This window comes from Thunnus maccoyii, chromosome 6, assembly GCF_910596095.1.
Source record: "Thunnus maccoyii chromosome 6, fThuMac1.1, whole genome shotgun sequence".
In the NCBI taxonomy this organism is placed as follows: Eukaryota; Metazoa; Chordata; class Actinopteri; order Scombriformes; family Scombridae; genus Thunnus; species Thunnus maccoyii.
In genome coordinates, this window is record NC_056538.1 from 6005433 (window position 1) to 6031936 (window position 26504).

General features: G+C 40.2%; 1 protein-coding gene across 4 annotated transcripts in view; it reads left to right on the top strand.

Annotated features, from left to right (window-relative positions):
- LOC121898897 (chloride channel protein 2-like) overlaps positions 1 to 26504 on the top strand; it is a 163019-nt gene that overhangs the window by 42902 nt on the left and 93613 nt on the right. For all 4 annotated transcript variants that reach the window (XM_042414406.1, XM_042414402.1, XM_042414403.1 and 1 more), the window contains exon 2: positions 5187 to 5337. In XM_042414406.1, coding sequence (XP_042270340.1) covers positions 5187 to 5337 — 151 coding nt within the window. The remainder of the gene's footprint in view (positions 1 to 5186; positions 5338 to 26504) is intronic.

The window sequence follows — 26504 nt, forward strand, 5'->3', positions numbered from 1 at the left end:
GATCATGAATGTGGCTGAGCATGCCATGCAGAATGGCATCTTGGGTAGAGCAGCGGTTGGCATTTGATGTCAGAAACCCCAAATCGTTCCCCAAATGTTTTCCCTCTTGATTTTTCCTCTGTTTCCCACCGGTTGTATTCCTTCCTTCCCTACTCCCATATTGGACTTTTACATGGCTCTGGCGAGGTATTTTGAGAATTGTCAGTCAATTAATTCTTTCTACCAAGTTTGCTTTGGTATTGAGAAATGGGTTTGAACTGGAACCATTTCTACATTTTTAAGAATAAAGAATCATCAAGAGAACTTTTGGATTCTTTTTGAAGATTTATGATTCTGCTGCAATCAGTAAATTGGCCCTATTGTGCTTACATATGCTTCAATGCATGTGTGTAAGGTTGAGCTAGTACTCAAATGTGTGGCTGAACTTGACAGGCAGTAATGATACAGTAAAATGTAACCAATGCACAAAGGTAACTTAATGCAAGGAATGAAGTCTGTTCTATGCAGTTAAGTGAATCATCAAAGAATGTTTCATGTTCTCAGTCGTAGTTATATTGCCCCCAAATCAGCTAATGGCAGTGTGTTCAATTCAAGCAATTAATAAAATGTGATGTACAAAGCAAGAGAAATAATATTTATATTGGAAAATCAAGAGAGTTTGTGCTTACGACATTGGTTTCTGTTCTTACCTTTATAATAAGAACCAGAATACAATAAGAACAGAAACTGATAAGCACAATCTCAATCAGAGTCAGGATTGATTAAATGTAAACTATACCTAATCTTACTGCCAAGTAATGGCCACTGCTGACTCTAGGATTTAAGCTCACAGCTTTATACCAACTCATAACACGCTGGGACCCAACTCTGTGCTTCCCTCTCCAGCTCCGTAGAAAGTCAATCATCTCTTTCTCGGTTCACTTAAGCCACTTATTTTAACTGTAGATCCTTCGATAAGTCAGGCAGTTTCAGCTGCTTCCCACTGAATGTGTGGTGAGGGGGGTCTTCTTATTAACTTTGCAGAGCTGTACTTCATTCGGGTCAAGTGTTCATATTAGAACAGGCTGGTGCTCCCTTACCTGACTTCGGCATGAATACAAACATTTCTTATTAATGAACTAACAAAAAAAAAAACGTTGGAGGCATATTTTTTTGCTTCTGATATGCAGAATCAACAAAAGCACACACATGCACAGCAAAAGGCAAACATGAGTGGTCCAAATATGCAGATACACTTTCAAGCTTAGTACTTGGCCTCAGAGTAGCATTCTCTGGTCACTTGCCTGGCTTTGGCATGTGCATTTACTGTTCCCATTTTCTATTTCCAATTATCATTTCCTCACTTCATTTTCTGTAAAGGCCTCTGTGTGCTTTAAATGAACTAGTTCGGAATCCTGTCGCCTGACCACATTTTAAGACAAAATGTTTATACTTGTTCCAAATAGCTACACTGGACAGTTTGACGAAAAGCCTGCCTGCCGAAGCCGGAGGATCGAGGATGAATCCTGCAAATGTTGATAATTGCACACTAAATTCAGACAGTGGGCCTGACTAAGACTGATTTCTAATGATCTGGTCAACATTTCGTTTGAAGCGTACTGCGGCTTTTAGTGGAGACATTTACAGCAACATTGTTTTCAGGCTTGAGCACATTCTAAATATGGTGACTCATTGCATTGTTACAAATTTTGTAACAATATTGACTAAGACACATTGTTTAATGTTGATCTGTCACGTCTGGCTGATACTGATCCATTTAATAAAGTTGGTATTGGTGCTGATACCAGTGACAGATGGCTGAAATTCCATTGTGCCCTAGTGACACAATTGGCAAATCTTTACAAATACCAAGCATGTTTGAAATGAACCGGACTTGCACAACACATGGTTGCAATGCTCAGACACAGCAGTGCTTGACCTTCTAGCAGGGTTGTGATGAAGCCCTGACAGTTTGACTTGAATGTGACTTAAACCCTTCCTCTCTGTGAACGGGCACCTGCCCTTTATTGAGGTAAATGTCCTTGCTTGTCTGTTCTGAAAGACCGATGTGCAATTTAAAATCCTGTACTGCTGTCAGTCAACCTGCTGTGGTCACTGACCTCAATGAAACTCAGTGAACTGGTCGGCTTTATGGTTCACACAAATCTGCACAAGTATGTGTATATCTGGCTAAAAATATCCGGCAGGTCTCTGTTTGTGTATATGGCAGACTGTGTTTACAAGGTGCCAAGCGCATCTCTGTCATCATTCATAGCGTTGTGTGTGTGTGTGAGTGTGCGTGTGAGGGTTAATGGGTGTGCGTGTGCTTCCATGTATGTTATCTAAACACTTTCCTTCGTCAGGCCATGGGGGCCACGTTCCAAGAAGTGTAGGCCTGCTTCCAGCATCTGTTTTATACTGACATGCATGGAAATAAAGTGAATCTGGACATTTGATTATTAAAACAAAATAGCAATGTACCATTTGCTTTGCTGTGTAAACACACGCATAATAGTCTTCAAGTCAAAAAAAAAAAAAAAAAAAAAAGGAAATGTCATTATTGAGACATGGAGAGAGTATGCATCTCTTCAAGGTCATACCAGCATTTATAGATTAAAACTGATGATAGTTAATGTTTATACTCATAGTGAAGATTCTTTTTTTTATATTTGATAGTTTCCATGCCTCTTTCACCAGGAAGAAAGAAAGTTTTTAAAGGTTGAAAGTCTGTAAGTGTCTATATCATAGTGTTCATTTTGTTTCTCTTCAAAACCCCTGTTAGCAACACGCTGTCTGTCCATGACTTGTAGCTACAGCAGTTTGTTTACTTTGTCTCCAATGAGATATTAAATTTTGCAGTTAATCCACTGTTCACATGAGTGCCAAACCGTGGGGGGCTATCTGTACAGATAATGGATCAACTACGTTCCGTTAAACCACTAATTAGAAGATCCCTTCATAATGAACTTACAGTGTAAGTAATGGAGGACAAAGTTAAAAGTTTATCTGAAGCTAATATGAAGCTACAGCGTCCAAATGAGTCACATCAAGTAGATATCTTTCAACGTTTCAGTCTTTTTAGTGCCAAAGTTCCTCTTTTTGTTACTATACTTCCTCCACAGCTCAACAGGGAAACACTATCAGAGGAAACACAAAGAGAGAATTTGATGCTAAACAGACTGTATCCACTTGGTATGACTAACTCAGACTGCTGAAGCCTCATTTAAGCTTCAGATTAACATTTTTGCACAAAATGACTGTGTGGACACACTGTGGATTTTGGCCCACATCACTTACATTGAAAGCACATTTGAAGGGGATCTTATAATCACCAGTATGAACAGGAGGAATGATTACAATGGGGGGAAACCTCTTTCACTGTTCATATGGACACCTGACTGTTGTTTTAAGACAGACTGGAAAAACTGTGAACCTGTCCGTTAAGCAAATCAACAGTTTTTTTTTTCCCCCACAAGCAACACATTTGATGAACCTTTACGATGCTTTTTCACATTTCAATTCCCAAATATTCCTGAAATGAATGATGGCTGAATTCCATTTAGCTGCTTCAGTTTCAGGTTCAACACTGTCATGCTGTCATGGTTCTCTAAGACACTTGAATAGAACAGAGCTATTAGCGTTAATTATAATTTATAGACCTATAGTATACAGGCCTTTTAATGTCATTATCCAATATAATTATGGTCACAAAAAGTTGTTTTATAGCTACAGGGCTTCTCTGCTGACACAATCATTATTTCTCTCTGCAGCAATGACAGTTGTCCAACCAGCTAGATGACCCAAGTGTCAAAGTGTGTACATCATTTTGTCTCCTCTTAAGTTGACATAAAAAAGTGGAGATTTAGTCAGTTTTTGTCTTGTAAATATCTCATCTTCATCATGGAAAAACGTTAACACATTTTCTCAACACCATTGGTCAACACAGTTAACACTAATGTAACCTTAATTATAATAATACTGATGAAACAGCCACTGCAACAACAACACCAACATATACACCTCAAATAACAGCAACAAATAGAACTGGAGGTATGTGTCATGGGGTTTTACAATAAGAATATATTGTAGCTAAGTCGTGCAAATGCAGCCTAATATGAACTGCCCATTTTTCCTACTGTCAGACACATTCTTCAGGCCCTGTCACAGGCAGATGGACCTGTATGGAGTTTAGATGGAGTGAAGAATGTGGCTACAGTATATTCCATTCCCTGTTTGCCCTTCACTGACTTCAGCTGTGCCCCACAGGGTTTGGACTTTAAAGAGTAGGAGTAGTAGTTCAGATATGCTGAGTGCAAAATTTAGTCACAGCTGGATCATTTTTGCAGGACTCATTAAATAATTAATAGTGGTTATTAATTTTTAATACTTTTAATAATTCATTCAAATTAATGATTATTACATTTAGCAAATGTCATGCCGCTGAAATCAGCCCCGATGACCTTGACTGACCTGTTAATGCGGGTTTCAGTACCTTGTTATGTTGTGACGGGTGGCCAAGAGGAAGTCATTAGTGCCCCTCTTCCTGTCCACCACCCAGGAGCATGATGGGAGGGGGGAGTTGTTGTCTGGGCGGTGTACTTAACTCGGCGCTTCCTGTCTCTTGCACTGCTGACTTGACGTCTTTTCCATGTGTGTGTTTGTGTGTGTTTAAAGAGTATGTATATAGTATGGGGGTGATTATGATTGTGTGTGTGTGTGTGTGTGTGTGTGTGTGTGTGTGGTGTCACATTAAAGGTTGAGGCTTGAAGCTCCGATTTTAAGATTAAGAGTTTGTTGTTGAACAATAATAAAAGATGTTTCTGTTCTGTGTGCTGTTCAGTTTTCCTCCTCACTGACCTGCAGGCTGACCTTTGACCTTCAGATAGGGAGTAGTCCCGCATGGTCCGGAGGTCATCCAGGTCATTATCAGTCTGAACAAAAGTACACACTGCAAGTCAGCAAATCTGCACTGTTTCTCTGTTTCCTTCAACAACTGACTTTTTTCACATTTGATTGCTACAGTAGATGCACACCCACCTCTAGGATCATTTTAATGTCAAACAAATTATTTTGCACATGTGGAAAAATGAGAAATAAACTGTCAATATGTGACGTCCTCCCTGTTTAAATGTACACCTGTCCATTTATTGGATGTGTTTTTCTACATTGCATACATGTGCTAATGTTCTTACTGTGGCTGTTTCCAGATGTATGGGCGCTACACCCAGGAGCTCGGGGTGTACGCCAAAGAGGAGGCCGCTCGGCTGAGGGAGAGCGGGCAGAGACGATCGGTCACCGAACGAAGCCGGGCCCTGGACCTGCTGGAGTACGACAAGGGACGCTGTGCCAAGTGTCGCAGTAAGTGTCACGCCTTAGGGTCAACACTGAGACTGAGGGTTAAACAACCACTTGAAATGGAAGTATAGTTACAGAAATGTCTATACATTTATAATCCAGCTGTGTCTGTAATCTGGGACTAGTGTTTTTTTTTGTTTGTTTTTCTTTTTAACTGATGATGTGACAAAGAAAAGGAAGTGTTCTTGGTTGCATAAATGCTTCTACTGTATGCAGAAGTGCAGTGACCAAAAATACTCCTCTGAATTGGTTAAAAAATCTACATAACACCAAGAGGTTATTTAGGTTCTTTTTTTTAATATTGTAGGCAGATGAGATAATCCATTTTCAATTTTCACTTCACAAGAAAAATATGATACACAGTCTAATAGTTCCCTGATTGGCTAAAAAACCTTAATGAATGCCATTTGAGGAAAGACTCAGGCTGTTTTGAGGACTGCTTCAACATTTAACATTACAGTTGCATAAATCATATGCATACTTTGTTGATTTTGTTGATTTCATGATATAATATTATATATAAGGATAAAACTTCTCAGAATATGCGTCAGATCCAGTCAAGAGAAATATTTTCTCACATCATGAGAATTATTCAGCCCTTGAAGGGAGCAGAGCCTATTTTGTTTCTATCAAGAACCATTTTATAAGTCCTTTCTTTAGCATCACACTCAAATAGCTCTCAATGAACCATTTATGGTGCTGTATGAACCAAAGAAGAAAGTAAGAAGCCTGAAATTTCTCAAATCAGCAGGATGAAACTTTTTCTTACCGTTTAGCATTTTAAGAGATCATAAATCATCATACCATGCTGCATAAGAAGCATTCACATCTCAATTCAGTATCCTAGCACTATAGACTATTACACTGTAAATCATGGTTCACTGTTATTACTTTATACTATATCTGGCAGTAATGCATGTGTAACAGCTGACATTAGCGTCAAGTAGAAGGAAAATATTCTGTTGCAAAGCTCCTTTCTGGCTCTTAAAATGAAGAAACATCTTCATTACCATCAAATAAAATCAGCCTACAATTGCAGTTTCTACTCTTCAGGTTTTAATACAGATTGCTTCCTGGCCAGCAATTCTTTACATCTCCTCATATATGATATAATTGACTGGTCTGACATTTCCAAGCAGTCAATAATAAGGTGTGCCTTGGAACAGAGTGCTCTGTAATACTAAAAAGGTCAAGTGCAGTGTTTCTCCGAACCCCTCACATGTATTTTAACGTCACTGAACCTTATATTTTACTGTAGTCTGACCACCAGTGCACTGATTGGACAACTGCTCAAGACAATTTCTAGGTAGCACTTCTAATGGGACTAAAACCCCAGATAGCTCCAGTGTAAGACAGTGACATTAAGGGTTTTTCTTTTTTAATCTGGAAAAGCTAAAAAAAAAAACAAGGAAAGAATCACTTTATTAGCAGTCTTTACTGATGAATCACTTCAAAAAAGTCATGTAACTGCTACAGTGGTAAGTGATAGGATTAGATAGTACATTATATCTGCCTCATTAAAACAAATAGTCAGAGTATTCGCTCCATATACTGCAGAAGCCCGAGCCATCTCAAGCATGACTGCCTAAAGGGAACATCATTTGAACATTATAGTGTTAGAAATATAATACTGAAGGCAGTTTGCTGGTCTTAAATAGACTATCTGCGTTACTTGCTTTTTGCTAGAGGAGCATTGATCATGTTGGACAGTGGGGAAAGAAAAGAGAGGAAATGCTGTGGCGCAGAATAAAAATCCTTCGCTGTGGATCTGTTGACATCATGTGAACGCATCCGGCATTTAAATGCACGGGTAGATTCACGTGAACATTCGCCCCTCTCCTTTGTCTTTGTACTGTTGGTGGTGATAATAATAATTATGCCTGTATGTTTGTGTGTGTGTATGTATGTTTGTGTATGTGTATGTGTGCAGCAGATAGTAATGAGATTAGACATGATTGTGTATGGGGACACATAACAGGATAAAACGGGTTGTAAACACAAGTGGGGAAATGTCATTCAGATCCATGTGGAAGATGAGAGAGGGCACACACTCTTTCTCACTCTCTCTCTCTCTCTCTCTCTGCTTTTCCTCCCTACAAACACACACAAACTATGGTAAATCACAATGATGCACAACTTCAACTCCTGTTCAAGCTTTATTTAACCGAAAGTCTCTTAGTGACCTGTTGGGACTTGCTAAAGGAAATCTACATCACCTCTGTGCTGTGTCGCTCTTCCTCTTTTTAGTTTGTTTCTGTGTTTTCTCTGTTTTCATTCCCTTCTTTCCTCATATTTTAAATAGGTAACACTTTATCAAGTGTCTGCTGAAGTGCTGTTGAGCATGTCGGTAACATTTTCCTCCCTGTGCAGCTGCCTGTTCTGTGTAAATATAGTGCCCTCTACTGTTGAGAACGACTCAGTGCACCCAGCAATAATTACACAGATACAAGTTTTTCCTAAATGCAGCAGTGTGTGTGTGTGTATGTGTGTGTGTCCTCTTTGCTCTCATCTCAGTGATGAGTTTTACTGTTGTTTTGCTGGCAGCTGATGAGTCAGCTATTCATCTCCCTCTTCCTCCTCCTCCTCTTCTCATCCACTTTGTATGGATCAGGACACCAAAATGCCCGCAATTGAATTGATTTGTCCCTCAGCAGGTAGCTTCAAGCAGGAGAGATTTGGTCCGGATTGCCCTGCGGCCACACATGCTTTTTTTCTCTGCATGACAAAAAGACAAATATGAACACACACAGAGTGAAGAAAAAGAGTAAAACAAGAAGTGACCGGCTGGAGATATATGTAAATATAAAACTGACACACACCCTCTGTGCTGCTGTGGGTTATGACTGTAGCTGCAGTGGGAGATGGGGAGGTGTGTCCAGTCCTGCTTACATGCACACACACACACACACACACACACGCACAGTATCCCCTTGCTTAGATCGGCACAATCTGTCTTTATTATTGCTCACTCACATTGTTTTGTTATTTATATTTTATACATGCGTGCATGTGTGCACATATACACACACTGGGAAACAAACACACATCTTCCCATTCATTTGCTGGTGTTTAATGATGCTGAATGATGCAGCCAGCAGCAGTATCTCTAGCCTATCATCTGCACTCACTGGCCCCATAGGAGCTGTCATCACTTTGACTGTGTTAGCAGTTTGTGTGTGTGTGTGTGTATGTTTATGATATGCTGGTACGACTCCTCCAACAGCCTGGCAGTCCCATCAGCTTCAGGCATTGTTGCCGGCGAATGTAATGTAATGACAGCAGAGCAGCTCAAACAATAGGTAGCGCCTCTGTAATTATGGCCAGCAGTGTAGCAGGCAGAGCAAGATGCTGCTGGCAGTTGAGTGTAGTGTAGAGCCTGGCAATGTGTTCACAGAAGTCAGCTTTAAAATGTAAGGTTTTCTTTTATAACAATATGAGATTTTCTTTTTTTGAGATAGTTTTTATGGTGAAAAGCAAAAGCAAAAAATAAACACAATACTAGCTTTACACGTCAACACTTCATACACTTTCATATTTTCTTTTCCTCACCCACCCTTCCACCCCACCCTGCACAACAACGACAACACACATTAGGGGTGAGTAAGTACATGGCCAGGAAAAAAGGAGTATTCTTCACCTGGCTAGAAGTATTTCAAGGGAGGGGCTCCACTGGCACCCCGAAAGTGGCCACTAACAGGCAAGGCTATAAAGCTGTTATTCAACAATGTCGAGAATACATTGAAAACTGAAGATCAATATGTTCAGTAAGTTTTGGGCAAGACCGGAACATATGTGAGAGGTCTGCCTGTAGACTGCCACAACGATCACATTTGGGATCAGAATCTGGGTAAATTTACTGAGGTGGGCTCTGTGCACCACCTTTAGCTGGATCAAACTGAGTCAAGCACAAGATGACGAAGAATTCACCCTATCTAATGTCACGTCCCACCAGTCCTCTGTCAGTTCCATTCCCAGTTCCCCCTCCCATCTGGACTTTGACTTGGAAATATAAACCCCCTCTGAGAAGAAGATAGCTTAAAAAGGCTCTCCCATAATGGTTCTTGAGTTGGCCTGGTAAGGAATCAAACTTTCTACGTAGGAAGTGACGGACTTGAAGATAACGGAACAAGTTTGAACATGGCAGACTAAATTTAAGACATAAAGTAGACATATCACCATCGTAGAGGTCTTTAAATCGATTGATACTCACTCTGCTCCAGAGAGTAAAGGTTGAGTCCAAAATGGAGGGAGTACATACTATAAGTGGGTATTGCTAATAGGCCCCAGATTCCACACTGAGGACACTTAAAATAATGGTGGAACTGTATCCATATCTTTAAAGTGGACATGGAGGGAGATAGAGGGAGAGAGGAACAAACCAGTGCAGACAGGAAGTATGAGTGGCATAATTGCACCTCTGGGCTACACTTGTTAGTCTCAGGGTTTTTATAACCTATAAATACGTTTTTGTTTGTTGGCGGCCCAGTATAATAGCGCATAAAATTAGGGAGTGCAAGACTGCCACAGTTTCTTGGTCTCTGTAAAATAGCTTTACTCATTCTAGGAACCCCCTCAAATAAATGTAGTGATTGCCTGATTCAGCATGCAGAAATAAGACTTGGGTAGAAATTGAGGAAGTCATTGAAAAACTTACAGAAACTCAGGTGAGATTTTCATCTTAACGTATTGCACTTTTCGTGAGAGTGAAGCGGCAGACTGCTCCAACGCTGAAAGTCTGACTTCATGTTAGCTACTTGTGAGGCAAAGGTGGCCTCAAAAATGGAGGGTACTGTGTGGGGTAATCTTGATACCCAGATATTTAAAACCTATTTGATTTATTTATTTATTTTTTCTTTGAACTGGTGACTTTTAAGGCTTGAACGGTTCTGCCCCTCCAGCAATATTCCACATCCATCATCCCTTATGAGGCAGAACCCGGTGTGGATCCTCTGCCAGGGCACCTTTGGCCTTTTCAAGTCTGTGGAAATGCTGAGTGGATCTTTTTTGCTGGACATTTTCCCATGATCAAACAATCAGAGTAGCATAATTAAGTAAATTTGACATTTATGGTGGACTGGTAATCCTTGAGTTACTTTCATAAAGTTGCTTTACCTGCAGTTTTCTACCTGCAGCTGATCCACCAGTTAGGAATCAAGTTTTGTTGTGCAGCTTTGTTGTGTGCACTCGTGAGTCGTGACCTAATGCTTCAGTGATTGTAATTACTGTAATCTGACCTCATGGTTTATCAAATCTTGATGAAATTGTCTGAGCGTTAAAAAGAGAGTAATTGCCATTTACAACTTTTTAATTAAGAATATTTGGGGAGAATGAAAAGCAAAATGTATCCGCTTGACACACATTATCATCTTTGCACATGCTAGTTTTCAGTGACCCTGTTTTTAGATGATGTCAGGTCACAGTTTTCACCAAATTGGATATATATAACACAAATTGGACCACTGAACTGTCTTTATGTTTATGATTGGAAAATTTGACCGGCCAATAATAATGCAGCCTCTCATGCTATCTATAGTAAACAATCTCAGGAATACAAACACCACAGGGAACTGAATACTATGGTCACTGATGTTCACTTGATTGTTTGAAGCTTTTTATACGGGACTCCCTGCTGTGTTTGGCCATGTTGAAAGAGCATTTTATCTGAGTTGGCATCTACAATGATGCTCCTTTCACCCAAACAAAAGAAAGCGGTTTGATAAACTAACAGAGGGAGTGACCAGTTGGCATCATCATCTATAGAGCTCTGTGTATTTTTAGCTAACAGGGCTAAAAATATCTAAAAAAGTTAACAAGGATTGCCAACTATTTTCAGCAATGAAATGCATTCACTCTTCAGGGAGCACTTTGATCAACCTGCCAGGTCAGGTCACCCAAACACCTTACGTTCTCTAAATACTCACTCAGCACATTCCCTTTTCAGTCCAGTCAGACTCTATAAAAGCTGGGATCATAAGACCTAAACCTACAACTAGATAATGATCGCAGTTTTGAATTGGGTTAACACAAGAACGGCACTGCTGTTTATCAGGGTTTTGACAAGATTACAAGGGTACAAATAAATACATGGAGTAAAGCATTCTGGCATCACAAGGGGGAAACTGGCAACTGAGAGCAGCAAAGCTGAATGTGTTTTCGTGGCCACAATGCTTCCATTTGGAGCGCATAAACTGGAAAACAAGTGCCACAAGAATTAACATACGGTGTTTTCACTGACTGTTGCCTGTTCAACCACCCAGTAAAGTCCTTGGGGAAAGCCTGTTGTTGTGCTGGCTGACCAGCAGGGTGCAGCATTGAGCTTCACAGCAGGACATTCAGAATGATGCTGAGAAGATGGAAGAGAGGAAAAGGGGAGCAAACAGTATAAAACAGGAAGACCCCAGAGAGGAAGTGTGATGCTGGCACCCCTCTCATCCTCTTAGTTGTGTTTGTGTGTGTGTGTTTGTGTGTGCTTGTGCTCAGGTGTGTAATCTCTGGATGTCAGGGAGCATCTTCTCAGCCTCAGTCAGCCTGCCTGTTCACGGTGCATCAAATGGACTTATGCAAATATTTGTGTATTTTTTCCCTTTTAATCCATTTTTTATTTTCTGCCACTTCACATTCAGTTTAAACGGCGGGTTAGGTAAGGTTAACCATAATGTCATTTTCTTATGTTGCCACCAAAGTAATTTCATTCAATTGGATCATCGAATGTGAAACAATAGAATTTCCTGTGTGTTATTGTGCTCTAATGGTTCGTGGCATAAAGATACTGCATCTAATTTGAGGTTGACCATTTTAAATTGAATCCCTGCACTGGACAGGGTTAAAAGGTAAGGATTACACAAGCAGTGTGATTTCATTACGCGTGTGTGTTTGTACTTGTGCATGTGGGCAGTATAACGAATTCTGTTAAAAGAGCTCAGCCATGAGAACGGACATAAAATATTCAGCTGACAAGAGGAACTTGCCTTGACACAAGCACGCACGCACACACAGTGCAGCATTACAAGGTAACTCACAGTGATGCACCAATTCAAATCCCAGTCAAGCTTTATTTATCCACAGATGTGACTTAGTGATCTAATAGGACTTGCCAAAGCAAATCTACATCAACCCCATCGGCTCTTTTTTCCTTTCAGTTTCTTTTTCTCTGTGTTTTGCTATCCCTTTCTCAGTTCAAGTCAGCGTCAGGCATTCATTTGTCTAATGAGCTACAAAAGATAAAGTTCTTGTCTTATAACAATAGAGAAACGTTCAGATAATGAAATATCTATTTTTATCTCTCCATCTCAATCTTTCTTTCTTTGTCTCTGTTGCTGTGGGAAGCGGGTGAAGAGGGGGGTCACCTCTAGCTTTTGTAACAGCACGTGTGTGTGTGTGTGTGTGTGTGTGTGTGTGTGTGTGTGTGTGTGTGTGTGTGTAGGAACAGTCAGGCTTCAGGCTACTGTCATTCACTCTCTGTGCTGATGTCACAGGCTCCCACATGGGCTCCCAGCATCCCAGAAGGGTCTCTCTCTCTCTCTCTCACACACACACACACACGGTGCAAGCAGCTGCATCCACGATGTGATGAAATATACACAGCTGTCTTTTTCCTTTTTCTTCCCCCCCGTCTCTCTCCCTCTGTTTCTCTTCTTCTGTCCACCTGCACCGCTATGTCATTTAATTGGTTCCAAGACACACACACACACACACACACACACACTCATACAAACGCACAGCGTTTTGCTTCAACAGGTGTGATGTCAGCAGGAGCTCAGCATGGCGCCGCATGTTGCTATGGTGACCGGCAGGCACCTAGCGACCAACAGTTGCTCACATACTGTACTCTCCCTTTCCTACCTCTCTTCTTTTATCATTTCTTCTTCTCTTCACTTCTGTTCTGTCCTCTTCTCATCTCCACCTCCCTCTTTTCCCTCTTCTCTCCTCTTCCCATACTCTCCCTCTCTTCCTCTCCTTCTTTCTTTTTCTCTTTCACTCCTTTCTATGTTCCTCCACTCATCCTCCATTGGTAGTGGAAAAGCTGGACAGAAATGGCAGAGCAGAAAATCACCTGATAGGCTGATGGCAGGTTGAGGTGTGAAATGGACACATTTGTCACAGGACACACACACAAAAACGCACACCAACGCACACATGTACACTTTGATACTCGTTAACCAATGACACTTTCCATGCTGCTGCTTTGGTGACCTGCGTGGGGTGCAGGCTCGTGTTGTTTTGCTTGCACCTGTGTGTATTTGTGTGGGCACTCATACTGTAGGTGCATACGAGTGCACCTGCAGGTGTGTGATCATGCAAAAAACGTGTTTTCCCAGCCTGCTAATTCCTTCTGATGTGTTGTCACAGCTATTTAGCAAGGATTAGCAAAACACATCCAGAATTAAAATTTTGAATCACCTTTATTGGACAGAAAAACAACAACAATACCAAGTAAACAACCAAATACATCCATCCTCTTAGGTAAACTAGAATAATAAATGAATCAACCAATAATGAATAAACCAGCAGAAATTGAGGAAGAAGGAAGGGATTAGTTGAAGAGAGAAAGGGAAGGGTAAAAAAATGGAAGGAAAACACTTTCTCTTCTTTCTCAGTCTGTCTTGGATGTTGTCTTAAATCTCTCAGACAGTTTCAGTTGTCAGGTGTAGCGTTTTAGGTGAAGGACAACAGTTAAAAGATTCACTGCTGTCTTTGCTGTCTGCCTCTTCATCAATAATCATACCAGTAACACTTGTTTAACACTTAATGAATAAATGCCACTAATCAATACTTTTTAAATAGGAGTCAAATGACTGCCTGTAATGTTTAAGTGATTGCTTATGGTAAAGAACCCACAGAGAATTATCACCCATCTCTGCAGTTCCCCTCACCTCTATGGAGCTTTTTAGCCTCTCTTAGCTTGTTGTTTTGGTTGTACAAATTCACCATCAACCCTGTTTCCAGCAACAGCAAGCGGCTATCTGCCACTGAAGATAATGCCACTGTATAGCTAACAGGTAAAATATCAGGCATGGGATGATGAAGACCAAAACATTAATAATATTTGACTTAATTTGTCATGTAGCCAGAAATGCAATATATGCAGTTATTGATCTATGTCCGTTTGATGTGAATGTAGGCAACTTTTTTCCACGCTAGCGGCATGGCTCAGAGATGGCAATGTTTGTTTGTTGGTTGGTCTGCCACTTTGATCCAGACTGAAATATCTCAACAACTGTATTGATTGCCATTAAATTTGGTACAGGTACCCAGATGCCCAGATAAGGAATCTTAAAGACTCTGATGAACCTCTGACTTTTCCTCTAGCGCCACCAACAGGTCAAAGTTTTCATTTATTCAATGAAATATCTCGACATGTAATAGATGGATTGCCACAAGATTTAGTGCAGACATTCATGGTCCCCAGAGGATGAATCCTAATGAAATTGGTGATCATCTAGCGCCACCATGAGGTTTGGCTTTGAGTGAAACTATTGGATGGATTACCATGGAATTTGGTATGCACATTCATGGCCTCCTTTAGGATCAGTTGTAATAACTTTGATGATTCCCTGACTTTTCCTCTCACACGCTCATCAGATCAAAATTTCAGTTTGTCCAATACTTTGGTTTATGAGCAAATCTTAACAAAACTAATTCCCTCAGCCTCAGCAATACTTTGTGTTTAGAAGAAAATAGCTAATGTTAGCATACCTACACACCAAACTAAGATGGTGAACATGGCAAACATTATATCTGCTGAACAGCAGCTTGTTAGCATGCTGATGTTGGCATTTTGCTCAAAGCAATGCTGTGCCTAAGTGCTGCCTCACAGAGCCTCCAGTGTGGCTGACTCTTCTTTGAAGTCTTCTATGCTGATGCATCCAGGTCTGTAGCTGATTAGTCATTTTCAATATCGGTAAATCTGTTGACTTTTTTTTTTTTATCAACCAATTAATCATTTGGTCTATAAAATGTCAGGAAACTGAAAATTGCCCATCACAATTTCCCAGAATTCTAGGTTATGTTATCAAATATTGATTTTTTTTTTCCCCATCTAAATCATTCAGTACTCAAAAGTATAATTTTTTTTTACAAGGAAATAAAACAGAGAAGAGAAGCAAATCCTTTTTTTGAGTGTATTTATTTTAGTGTTTTTTGCTGCCATCTTATACATAAAAACTTTTTTTGTGCCTGAGATGTTTAGAGCAGAAACAATTACTTGATTTAATCAATATAAAGCTAGTTGATTGTTGATCAGTTTAATTTTGTGGAAATCAATTAATCATTTCTGCTTTGAATAAAGTAATAAAATAAAAAAAAGGTGATACAATATGCCAAGCAGTGTATGAATCAGCTCACTGCATCTGATAAACAACGTGACAAAGCAGTCACGAGTTTTTACACGTGGACCCCTTAATCTGAAGTACCCATACATAATATCCACTTATGCACCCACTGACATGATAATGTTCCCACCACGAAGATCTCATTACACAAAACACAAAGCGCATACCTCTTTCACATGTCCAACCTGTAGCCAATTTACTCACTTTAAAGTTTCCATATTTTAGCTGTGATGAAGGTCATGTACTGGAGACTGCATGATTGGACTGCATTTAACAAATCAACAGCTCGTGCAGTGAATGGGCAACATTAAACTGGCGCTTGATTGAAGAACACATGCTGCTCACCGTTTGCATGCACTCACCAAAACACACACACACGTTTTCAAATACATATACGTGAGCCACGTGAGTGTATGTCCTGCCCGTGTGTGTGTTGGGCACCACGCTGATGCACTGCGGAGGTGTTCGGACGTCATTCACATTCAGCTGCCAACCAAGTCCAGGAAGTAGCACAGATGACATGCACACGCATACACACACACACACGCAGCGTTTAACCATTACTGCTTGTGTGGTTGATGGGGCGTGTGTGTGTTTGCGTGGATGAGAGATGAGAGAGTGAACTTTCACTTTAATATATCAAGTAACCAAGGAGACTTAGGCCACTGATCAATATTTGATTCAGTGTCATTCGAGCAGATTGTGTGTGTGTGTGTGTGTGTGTGTGTGTGTGTGTGTGTGTGTGTGTGTGTGTGTGTGTGTGTGTGTGTGTGTGTGTGTGTGTGTGTGTGTGTGTGTGTGTGTGTGTGTGTGTGTGTGTGTGTGTGTGTGTGTGGTGATCTTGGACCGCTGTTGTCCATTGCCTTTATTATAGAGGTTGTGGCGCAGGTCCAATGTGTGTGTCAGCAGAGAGAATGGTCACTACCCACAGTGTTAGCTTACATTGATTTTGTCATCCCAGGTTGAGCCAAGATGGCACCCATAACACCAATTGCTGCGAACATTAAAATGGTGACATCATATTTAATATTCATACACCTGTCCCTGGGTGCCAGATTTCTTCAGGAGTGGTTTTGTGGTAATTCCAGCGTACAGCCGGGTAAGGAATTGTTGCCAAACAGGGACGTTGAGTTCCATCAGTGCAATAAGAGCTGGAGCACAGTGTGGGACGTGCTTCAGCTGAAGGATGATGCAGTATCCAGTGTCGCTCTTCATCAAGAGAGACAAACACTGATATGTTCTTGTCTTTTTAATAATAAAAATATATATTAAGTAATGTTTATGTATCAAATGGACTAAAGTAAAGGCCAGCTTTCTCTATCAGCTTTTTACTATGAACAAATGGGTCTAATGTTACAAGAACATAAGCATAACTCAGCGCATTGTCCTGTCATTATCATTATCTTATATTACATTTAGAAAATATGGGTGAGTTTAGTTGTTACTGAGATATATGTTTCCAAAAGTGTGCAATCTAAATACATAAACTAGCCACACCACAGTTGCAAAACTTTAGATGGCAACGCTGAGAGGTCGCTCAGTGTAGAGAGAGAGAGTGAAACCTATTCCAGTCCCGTTATTCAGTTTGCATGATGACAGGTTTCCGTGACCTCCCTCTGTAGACATACTTGTCTTCTCTCTTGGCAGTGGGGCAAGAGGTTGACGAGCCGTCTTTTTCCAGCAGCGATACTGTCACTGAGAGGGACTCAAAGGGTTGCCAAAGTCATCAAGTCTCTAAATCCGCTGGGAGCCGTTTTAAAGAGTAATGCGGCACCCAGGTTGAGTATCTCATCACCTATTGAATGATTTTGACAAAATGCGAGACGGTGTGGGTGAAGAATGGGGGAGAGCAGGGGAATTCAGGCTTCGGCCAGAATGTTGAGAGGAGGAAGAGGGTGGAGTGTGCGTCAAGCGATATGATAAATCTGTAAAGAAATGGGAGGGAAATAAAATGGAAGTGGAAAACCACTTTGATTCACCACTCTGAAACAGATTCTCACTTTTAATGGTCTATTTGTTACGTGGTCACCGTCTTGAGATCATACTGCAGTAATATCCACTTTTATACAAATTACTGAGTCAGTGGGTAGATACAGTAAAAGCAGATTTATTTCTGAATTAACTGTGGTTTGATTTGAACCTGTCCATGGAGGGGCTGCATTTATCAAGTGCATATATACTCATCAATTAGCTATGTGTTTCTGACAGTCTTTACTGCAGCTGTAAGCGGACAGCACTTAGGCTCAGGCCAAAGTTTTATTAATGCTGCCATTAATTTTTATGTGTTTGGATTGTGATATCAACATGTGGCTTTTATGGCTGGCTCCTCTCACTGTAAAATCGATGGTTATTAAACACCAAAGGCCTCAGAGAAGTCGGCGTCCTACTTTCTTGGTTACTTTGATGCTTTTTGTATTTCTATGTTTCGATCCTCCTTGATCTTTTCTGCTGTCTGGTTTTAAGTACTTGCTGTTTTTTTAAAAATTCCTTCTTTATTCTTCTGTCCTCTTGTCCGATCTTGTTATCCCCATGTCCTTGTTTCCTCTCCTATCTCCTCTCTCTCTTCTCCTTTTCCTCCATCCCTCATCTTCTTTTCCCTTTTCTCTCTCTTTTCAACTTTCCCCCTCAATCTCCTCCTATTGTTCTTTCCTTCCTCCTTCAGTCCTCTGACCTCTCATCTCCTCCGCTTCCTCTCCATCCTTTCATACCACTCAGCTCTCTTCACTTCTCTCTCTGCCTGCAATCCATCACCTCCTCCTCCTCCGCCCCCTCTTCTCTACTGGGTATAATCTGAAGCATGAGTGTGTGTGTGTTGGTGTATCTCTCTCTCTATCCATCTGAGCCCCATGTTCTGAGTTATTACTCTCTAATCATCAGTGAGCCCAGAGCCAATCCACAACACACACACACACACACACATTTTTCCATACTTTACAGATATGTATCCAAACCTGGATGAGAGCAGAACACTTTTCATCCTTTCATTTGTACATTAAATGACTGAATGTTTCAGTCATTGAGTTTTTGCGTTTGTTATGCAAATCTATCAGATTGTCCATTTTGTTCTTTTTAAAGTTCAATATCATTCAGTTGGGATTGTCCTTTGATATGATGGATATGATATTGTTTGATTATTTTATTGCTATAATGTTAGTCTTGTGATATATGCAAAAGTTCTTTTAACACATATTTTTAACCCTGAAGAATCCACTGAGATATTTTGGCATGAAAATAGATATTTGACCATTCGCACCACAGCCTCTTTAGTTACGTCTGCTATGACGTCAAGCTTCCCGTTCTCGCACGGCACATATGCAGTTTACAATGATGTTAAGGATTTACCATAGAAATTCTCAGTAATTTTTTTTTTTTTTTTTTCTTTTTTTACACAGAAGTAAACTAAAGCTGCTTGTCGATCCTAGCCGACAACTGTGGATTTTGTCGGATGAAATGATAACTATCACCAGCAGATTCATCAACTGTAGCTAACTAGCATAACCTAATGCTAACGCTAAGACTCTGAGTTGGTTGAAAACCAACATTTTAAAGTCTCCATCACATTTATAATTTTAAAATGGAAACCATGGAAAAATTGTCTTAAATATGCAAATGATGATATGTATAGCCTAATGCTAAAAAGATCGAGGCTAAAGCTCCATGTCACAGGCTAAAAGTCTGCTAGGTGCTAGCTGGTGACACATGTAGAAGAGATGGAAATAAGAAATGGCATTATTTGTGTATTGCATGGTTGAGCTAGTACACACTTTTATGGTACGGCATGATAGGTGAAATGTTATTCGTCCTGACATAAACCTGCTTGCTCTATGCTTTCTAGAGCGAATAATACATAGACAAGGAACTCAGTGGTGAGATTTGCTTTAATTAACATCTGTATTTTCAAACAGTGTACTTTACCTTTTGAAGTGAAAAGAATATGAGGAGGGCAGGACGAGCTGCCTTCGTTGCGCTAAACTCTTGATATACTAACGTCTTGGTTCCCACAGGGTGGATGTTCCAGTCCTCAACAGGTATTTCTCTAAAGTAACCTGCAACGTTGCATAATAATGTACAGTAATGCCCAGAACGTTTTTAAGAATAGATTTCATTTCCTGTATTCTGGAGTCTTTTAACAGGGGGTTTGATACTTTTATCCAGCTATACTAGCATGAGAAGAATTATGGATACATATTTTAATTTCATCCAGAGGAAGTGGGTTGCCCCGGATCTCATATTTAAAGATATTAAAAAGTTAAAAGCACAGAAATTGATTCAATGACTAATTCAGAGCCGTCTTTAATGATAACCACTCATTGTTTATTTAAACTTCAGGATGTCTTTATGCTTTCATGCAATTGCAATTTCTGTTAAATGAATTTCTTTAATGTTATCAAATCAAAGTGGAGAGAACAACTATGGTCTAAGTGCCCCTGTGCATTCTCCAATAAACTCTACTACTATGAAGAATCAGCAGGACCTGAGGCCTGTCTCAAAGCTAGATTATGTTGTTAGCCAGTTATCTTGGTGGCTTTGTTTACACACATTTTTTTGCACATAACACTGCTACCGAGAAGCACTCCACATAAATATTTAGGACAGCATTTCATGACAAAAGGTATCAATATAACAACCATCTGCCATCTTGAATTTATATGTGTCATAGGTTTGAGGAGTGTGGTGTGAGCAAATCCATCAAGTTAGTTAACTTTTTTCTGGCTAAAAATACATATTTGCTAACATTTCAAATGGAAAATAACTTAAAATTCAACACATCTCATGAAATATTGAAATGAATGTGACACAATTAAACACTAACAATGACTTAAGTGGATTGAAGCTTTTTCTGTCTTTTATTTAATACATTTCCTAACCTCACACAATTATCAGGGGTCCTGTGCCCAGCTATAGCTCCTCTCTGCCTTTGTACATTGTTTTCTTCATTAGTCCCCTTCATCCCTTTTTTTCTTGGCTTACTTCACTTGTTCCTTCTTTACCTCTTCATTTCATCCCTTTCTTTCCTTCTCTTTTAAACTCATTTGCCCTCTCACTTTCCTCTTTCCTGTCATGCTTTCCCTCTTCCTACCTAGTGTTAGCGGCGTGCTTGTGTGTGCGTGCTATATGAGAATCTACCTGGGTTAAAACATGATATGGAATTTCATTGATTTGGGCATTATCTCAATAAACAAGCGTTCTGAAAATAGCTTAGAGTGGATAGACTGATGCACTGATTTTTGACATGGTAAAAACATAGTTAAAGTAGGCGAGTCTAATCTAGTCATTTAAAAAAGTGGTCGTGACTTGTCCCACCCTCATATAATGGCTATGACAACCGTGCCAAGCATAGCTGTTGTTAGAGCCTCATGCACACTGTTTAGATGTGTAAAAATTCTAATCTTGATAGTCCTGCTTCCATTTGCCATTCAGGGATGGTTTAATGGTCAATTTCAAAAAATTAAAATCTCACTTAGTCTCAGATCTCATTCGTTCATTAATACAACAATAGTGTGTGTTTGCCCCAATGTGATCATGCCATCAAAGTCAACCTCATGAGTGCTAAATCATTCATTATCGACACTTATTAAACTACCGGTGTCTTATTTCCTCCTCTCCTTTTCATATTTCCTCCTTTTCTGTCTTATTTTCTTCCTCTTTATCACTGATAAACCCCCTCCTCCTCCTCCTCCTCCTCCTTTCCATCCCATCACCACTCTTCCAACACTTATCCCTCTCTGTCGGAAAGTTTGCATTCTACCATCACTCCTTCGTCGCTCTTCCCCTCTCCCCTCGGCTGCTCGTTTATTTGTCGTGCTGCTGACTTTACACAGGGCCAACATCGATCACAAACTAATAATGTTGCATAGAAAAATGGATAAAGAGGGAGATTTTTCCCCCTTTTTTTTTTACATTGAAGGAAGGGAAACTTGTTTAAAATGAAAGATGGATTGTGGTGGGGAAAAACATATGGTTTGAATCCATTCTTCAAAACACACATACATGCTTGTGTTTAACTATGTCATGTGGTCTATCTGTCCTCCAGGGTCAGGGTACCCGTATGTTCTGGAAGCCCCAGCCCAGGACTTTATCTCTGGTAAACATGCAAACAAAAAACATCTGAATTATTATTCCCAGTCTGCCCGTTGAACTACCAACTACCCATCAATCCTTACACCCTCAACTCTGCTACAGCTAATACAGCCGCACTACTACTCCCATCATTAATCTTTAATAAGTGGTCATTAAGTGTTGCTGCAACTTAATCAAGTGCTTGAGAAATGTTCCTTCCCCAAATGCTGTGCGACGTATTAATACCGTCAACAATTTTAAAAAATCACATGGTTGTTATCTGCAGATTCCCTCCGTGTGGGAGTGTGAGTGTGCGTGTGTGTGTGCCTCTGAAGGCAGAGAAAGAGGGAAAAATAAAAGCACTAGCCTGCAGTTTGCAAAGACACACACACACACTCTCTTACCTTGTGGCTTCATATTAATCAACATCCAACATGAAAAATATCTGTGTGCATGTTATTCCCATTCTGCTGTGCGTCTCTGCGCCAAAAAAGACTAACTCCCGCAGCCTGGCCTTATTATAGCTAGCCTCGAGCCTTAATGGAAAGTAATAAAGAGCTCTGAACATAGTTTAGTTGTGTGTGTGTGTGTGTGTGTGTGTGTGTGTGTGTGTGCGTGTGTGTGTGAGATAGGGGAGATGAATGGCTCTGATTAGTCGGTGCAAGCTGCAGACAACCATGATGATCAATGTCTCCTTTTCTTTCTGCTGCTTAAGAACAGACAAATGTTCCATGGCCACACACACACACACACACACACACACAACTGTGTGCAGTGTGTTTGTGTGTGTGTGTGCGAGAGAGAGATTGTGCATTTGCGCGCAACTACGTTTTGTTTCTCTTATACAAAGCCAGAAGATTGATGGTGTTTCTGCTTTAATTTTGCATTTCCATATGTATGAATGCTATAACACCTTATATGGACAGTACATATATGAATATACTATGTGTGTGTGTGTGTGTCTGTCAGTTTGAAGAATTGCAAAGGTATGTGCAATGGAAATGCTCTGAAATTGGTTGCTCCATGTGTATCGGGGTATAAAAGTGTAAATCAGTGCACTTGTGTGTCTGCAAAACACTGCAGAGCGGAAGCGCTGACTCTGCAACAGCAGAGATGGGGGTGAGAGAGAGCGAGAGAGAGAAGAAGGAATGAATGGACCAAGAGTAGAAGTGGAAGGAGGATTTGAAGGAGAGGGAGGTAGAAAAGTTAACGTAGGAAGGGGGAGGATGGAAGTCATAAGGAGGTAAAGAAATAAAAGAAAGAGATGGAGGGGGAGTTGATGGCAAAGGTCTGGGGACCGGATGGATAAAATAAATGGAGGTAGAATGAGAGAGGTAGATGAGAGAGAAGCAATACAGACAGTTACTGTAGCAAAAGGTCCCTCGGCTTTTGGTTCATCAGGCTTTCATCCAGGAAATGAAACGACTTACCTCTCCCCTGTGTGATCAGGCTAAACACACACACACACCCACACACACCCACACACACTCTGAGAGAAAGAAACACATTCTCCCAGGGCATTTAACACATTAAGACCGGATGCAACATTTGCGCGCTTCTTCCTTTAGAGCCCGATGCGACATGAGTGTGTTTTAGATGATGTCATCGTTTTCAAGACAGGTGACCAATGAAAAGCATCGTGATTTGCCGAAATACACATGGGGAAGGTGAAATACAATTTGGGATGTGTTTTTTTTTTGTTTGTTTTTTATCCCATCTTAGCCTCAGATTTTACAAGGTTGTTTTCAAAAAATGCCTTATGTTTTAGAATGTTTTTTTTTTAGAGGACGACAGGGTGCAATTTGTGAAAAAATCAGAGGGAGGAAATGTTTGACAATGCTAATTTAACATGCCAGAATGAAATCCCCTGACACTCCTTTCAGTACTGTGGATAGCACCACTCGGCCAGACATGCCAATACACTTAACGTCATTCTTGAAAGTCACTGTTTATTCCAGCTCTATATGCAGCAAACTTCAATACTGAATAGAAAATAATCACAACATGCAATAGTGCAATGTGCTTTCATCATACAAATAAATACGCCACAGTAATGTGTAGTAAGAAAACAGTCTGTGATGTGATGACAGACTTCTGTCTTCTTTTTATACTTTCCTGTGGAGCGGTCGTCCCTCTTTTACTCACATCTCTGCAAATCTCTGAGCAGGGAAGGAGGCAACCCCTGGTCCATCATGTTGCAGCGCTTTACTTAGATTTTTAGCCTGTAGCTTATTTTTATTTTAGATATTTTATATGGGCTATGGATTAAGCGGCATAAATCACTATGAGGAGGATAAATTTTTGTCCCCACCGGGGATAAAAATAACCTGGCAAATTGCACCCTGGAGGGCCTTAGGTTATAATGGGTTAAATCACACACACACAAACTCACTCACTCACTCATACTTGTATTGATGGACTGTTATTGTCATCATCAGTGGCACCATCTGGCTGTCTTGACTCTGCGCACGTGTCTGTGTGTCCGTAGTGTGTGTTGCCAGTGGAGAAATCATGCCGCTGCTTTCTCAATCACATCATCTCTGCTTCAGTGTCGATGCAGAGCTAATTTCGTTCGTTGTCATCATCACCAGTGTTTGACTGTTGTTTCACTGAGAATCATGAAACAGAGGTGTCTGATCATTAGTCCAAACGCTAGTCCCACTTGGAGACATTTTTAAATATCAAGTAAACGCGTCTTCATTTGATGATGCATCTAAAAACCTGTGCTGCTTTACAACACTTAAACTTCGTTTACTTACTGTTCACAAGCAAACTTGCATTCATTACTACTGCTCATAAACAATAAAATATTTACAATTATTACAACATTCTAACTCCAGGTTTTATTATAGTGGTAGTTTATGATTTATTTTTCTTATTATGAGAGTAAGAGGTTTAAGGGGCTATGAATTTGCCACCATAGCAGATGAACCAAAGTTTTTCATTACCTATGAAACTTAAGCTGTTCTGAAATCCTCCAAACCTTTAGCTTCTTTACAAACTGCACTACTTTTTGATCATCTGCGTTAGGGTTCAGATTCCTGGACTCTTTCTGGAAAACAGTGATCTTTATTAGTGAGCTCTATCTGCACCAGTAGACTCTTATCAAATCAAAATAGTGCTGCAACTATAACAATTAATTTATCAATATTTTGTCAATTATTTAACCAGTCTTTTCATCTTCAAAATATCAGAAAATAGTGAAAAACTCCTCCATGGCACAGTTTGCAGAGTTGAAGTTGATGTCTTCAGATGTCTGCCCAAAAGTATTCAATTTGCAATGATATAAAGAAGGAAAGATGCCACTTCACTTGTTCTTTAATATATGGTTCTTTGAATTCTGTCCCTGCATTATGTAAAGTACATTTTACCTCACTCACTGAGAGCATTTCATCACCCAAGTATTTAGAAATTCCAGACAGACTAATAACATCAATAAAGGCTTTTCTTCGTTTGATTCAAATCTAAATTGGTCCTAAGTATGACAATATTCATTCAGACCCTAGAACATAAGAAGAACATAAGAACATATTTCTGATTGGGTAAATTGGAAAATTTCTCATTTTTAAATGCAGTAGTAGTCAAATTTAGCTATCAAAGGCTTCAGCTCTATTGCTGCTGTATCAGCTATCAAAAGCCCATATTGCTCAAAAGCAATGACCACTGCATACACATGTGCTGGCTTGGCTTGACTTGGTTTGACTCGGTGTGTCAGTCCAGCTTGGCAGGGATTTACATCTCCATTACAACAGGGCTGCCCGCTTGAAGGTGTGTCTTTAACTGATGACTTGCGTGTCTTGAGTTGATGACGTTTAAAAAGCAGCAGGCTGTATACATCATGGCTGTGACTAGTGGTCAAAGGAGCGGCTGCAAAACGGTGGATAAAGACATTTAATTTCCTATAAATTCTTCACAATAAAAGTCCCCCCATTATTTTGTTATTTAAAAAAAACTTTTAATATGAAACAGAAAAAGCAGGAAATGTTGGGTTTTCATCAGCAGAAACTTAAACACTAATAGTATCGCTAACAAAGCTCTGCTAACTCAGCGATAAACACATTTAATTTCCTATAACTTCTTCACAATAAAAGCCTTCTGTTAGTTTGTCAGTCGAAAGCTTTTAATACGGCGCAGCAGCAGGAAATGTGTTTTCATCAGCAGTAACTTAATGTGGCTCAGATACCGCTGAAAGCAATCAAGAATGAAACGGTAAAGTAAAGCAGGAATCTGAAAGTACAATTACAGCAATTCAGGAATGAAACTAAACTTAAAACCACAAAGATTTAGTTAGGAGCTCCAAAAGTACTGAGTGCTGAACACACCGAGACGGCTCCCTCTCTCTGGTCTCCAGCACAGACATGAGTTGAGTCTCACAACACAGCTTGTTTGAGGGGGAGAAGCGGGGAGAAGGCATGGGTTGGCCAAGGTTGGTAAGATGTCACCGCAGTCCGCTTGGGGGCAGGTTGGGTGCGCGCATCTTGGGCGTGACTCAGCCCAACTCAGCACATTTAAACTAGTAATGGAAACACAAATCAACGTGGCATGGTTTGACTTGGTTCAGTCAAAAGTTCTAATGGAAAAACCCCAAAAGGCTACTTTCACCTCCTGTCTCATAATGGTTCATTCCAAACCATTAGATTCAGAAGGGGTGGTTGCCATGACAGCAAAGTTCAGGGTCTTGCTTGTAGAAACCAGGTCAGGTGCCGATGGCTGGCACTGTTGGTTCTAAAGCTCTGATGAGACACAGGGAGGAGTAACTTCATGGACAGAGAGAGAAAA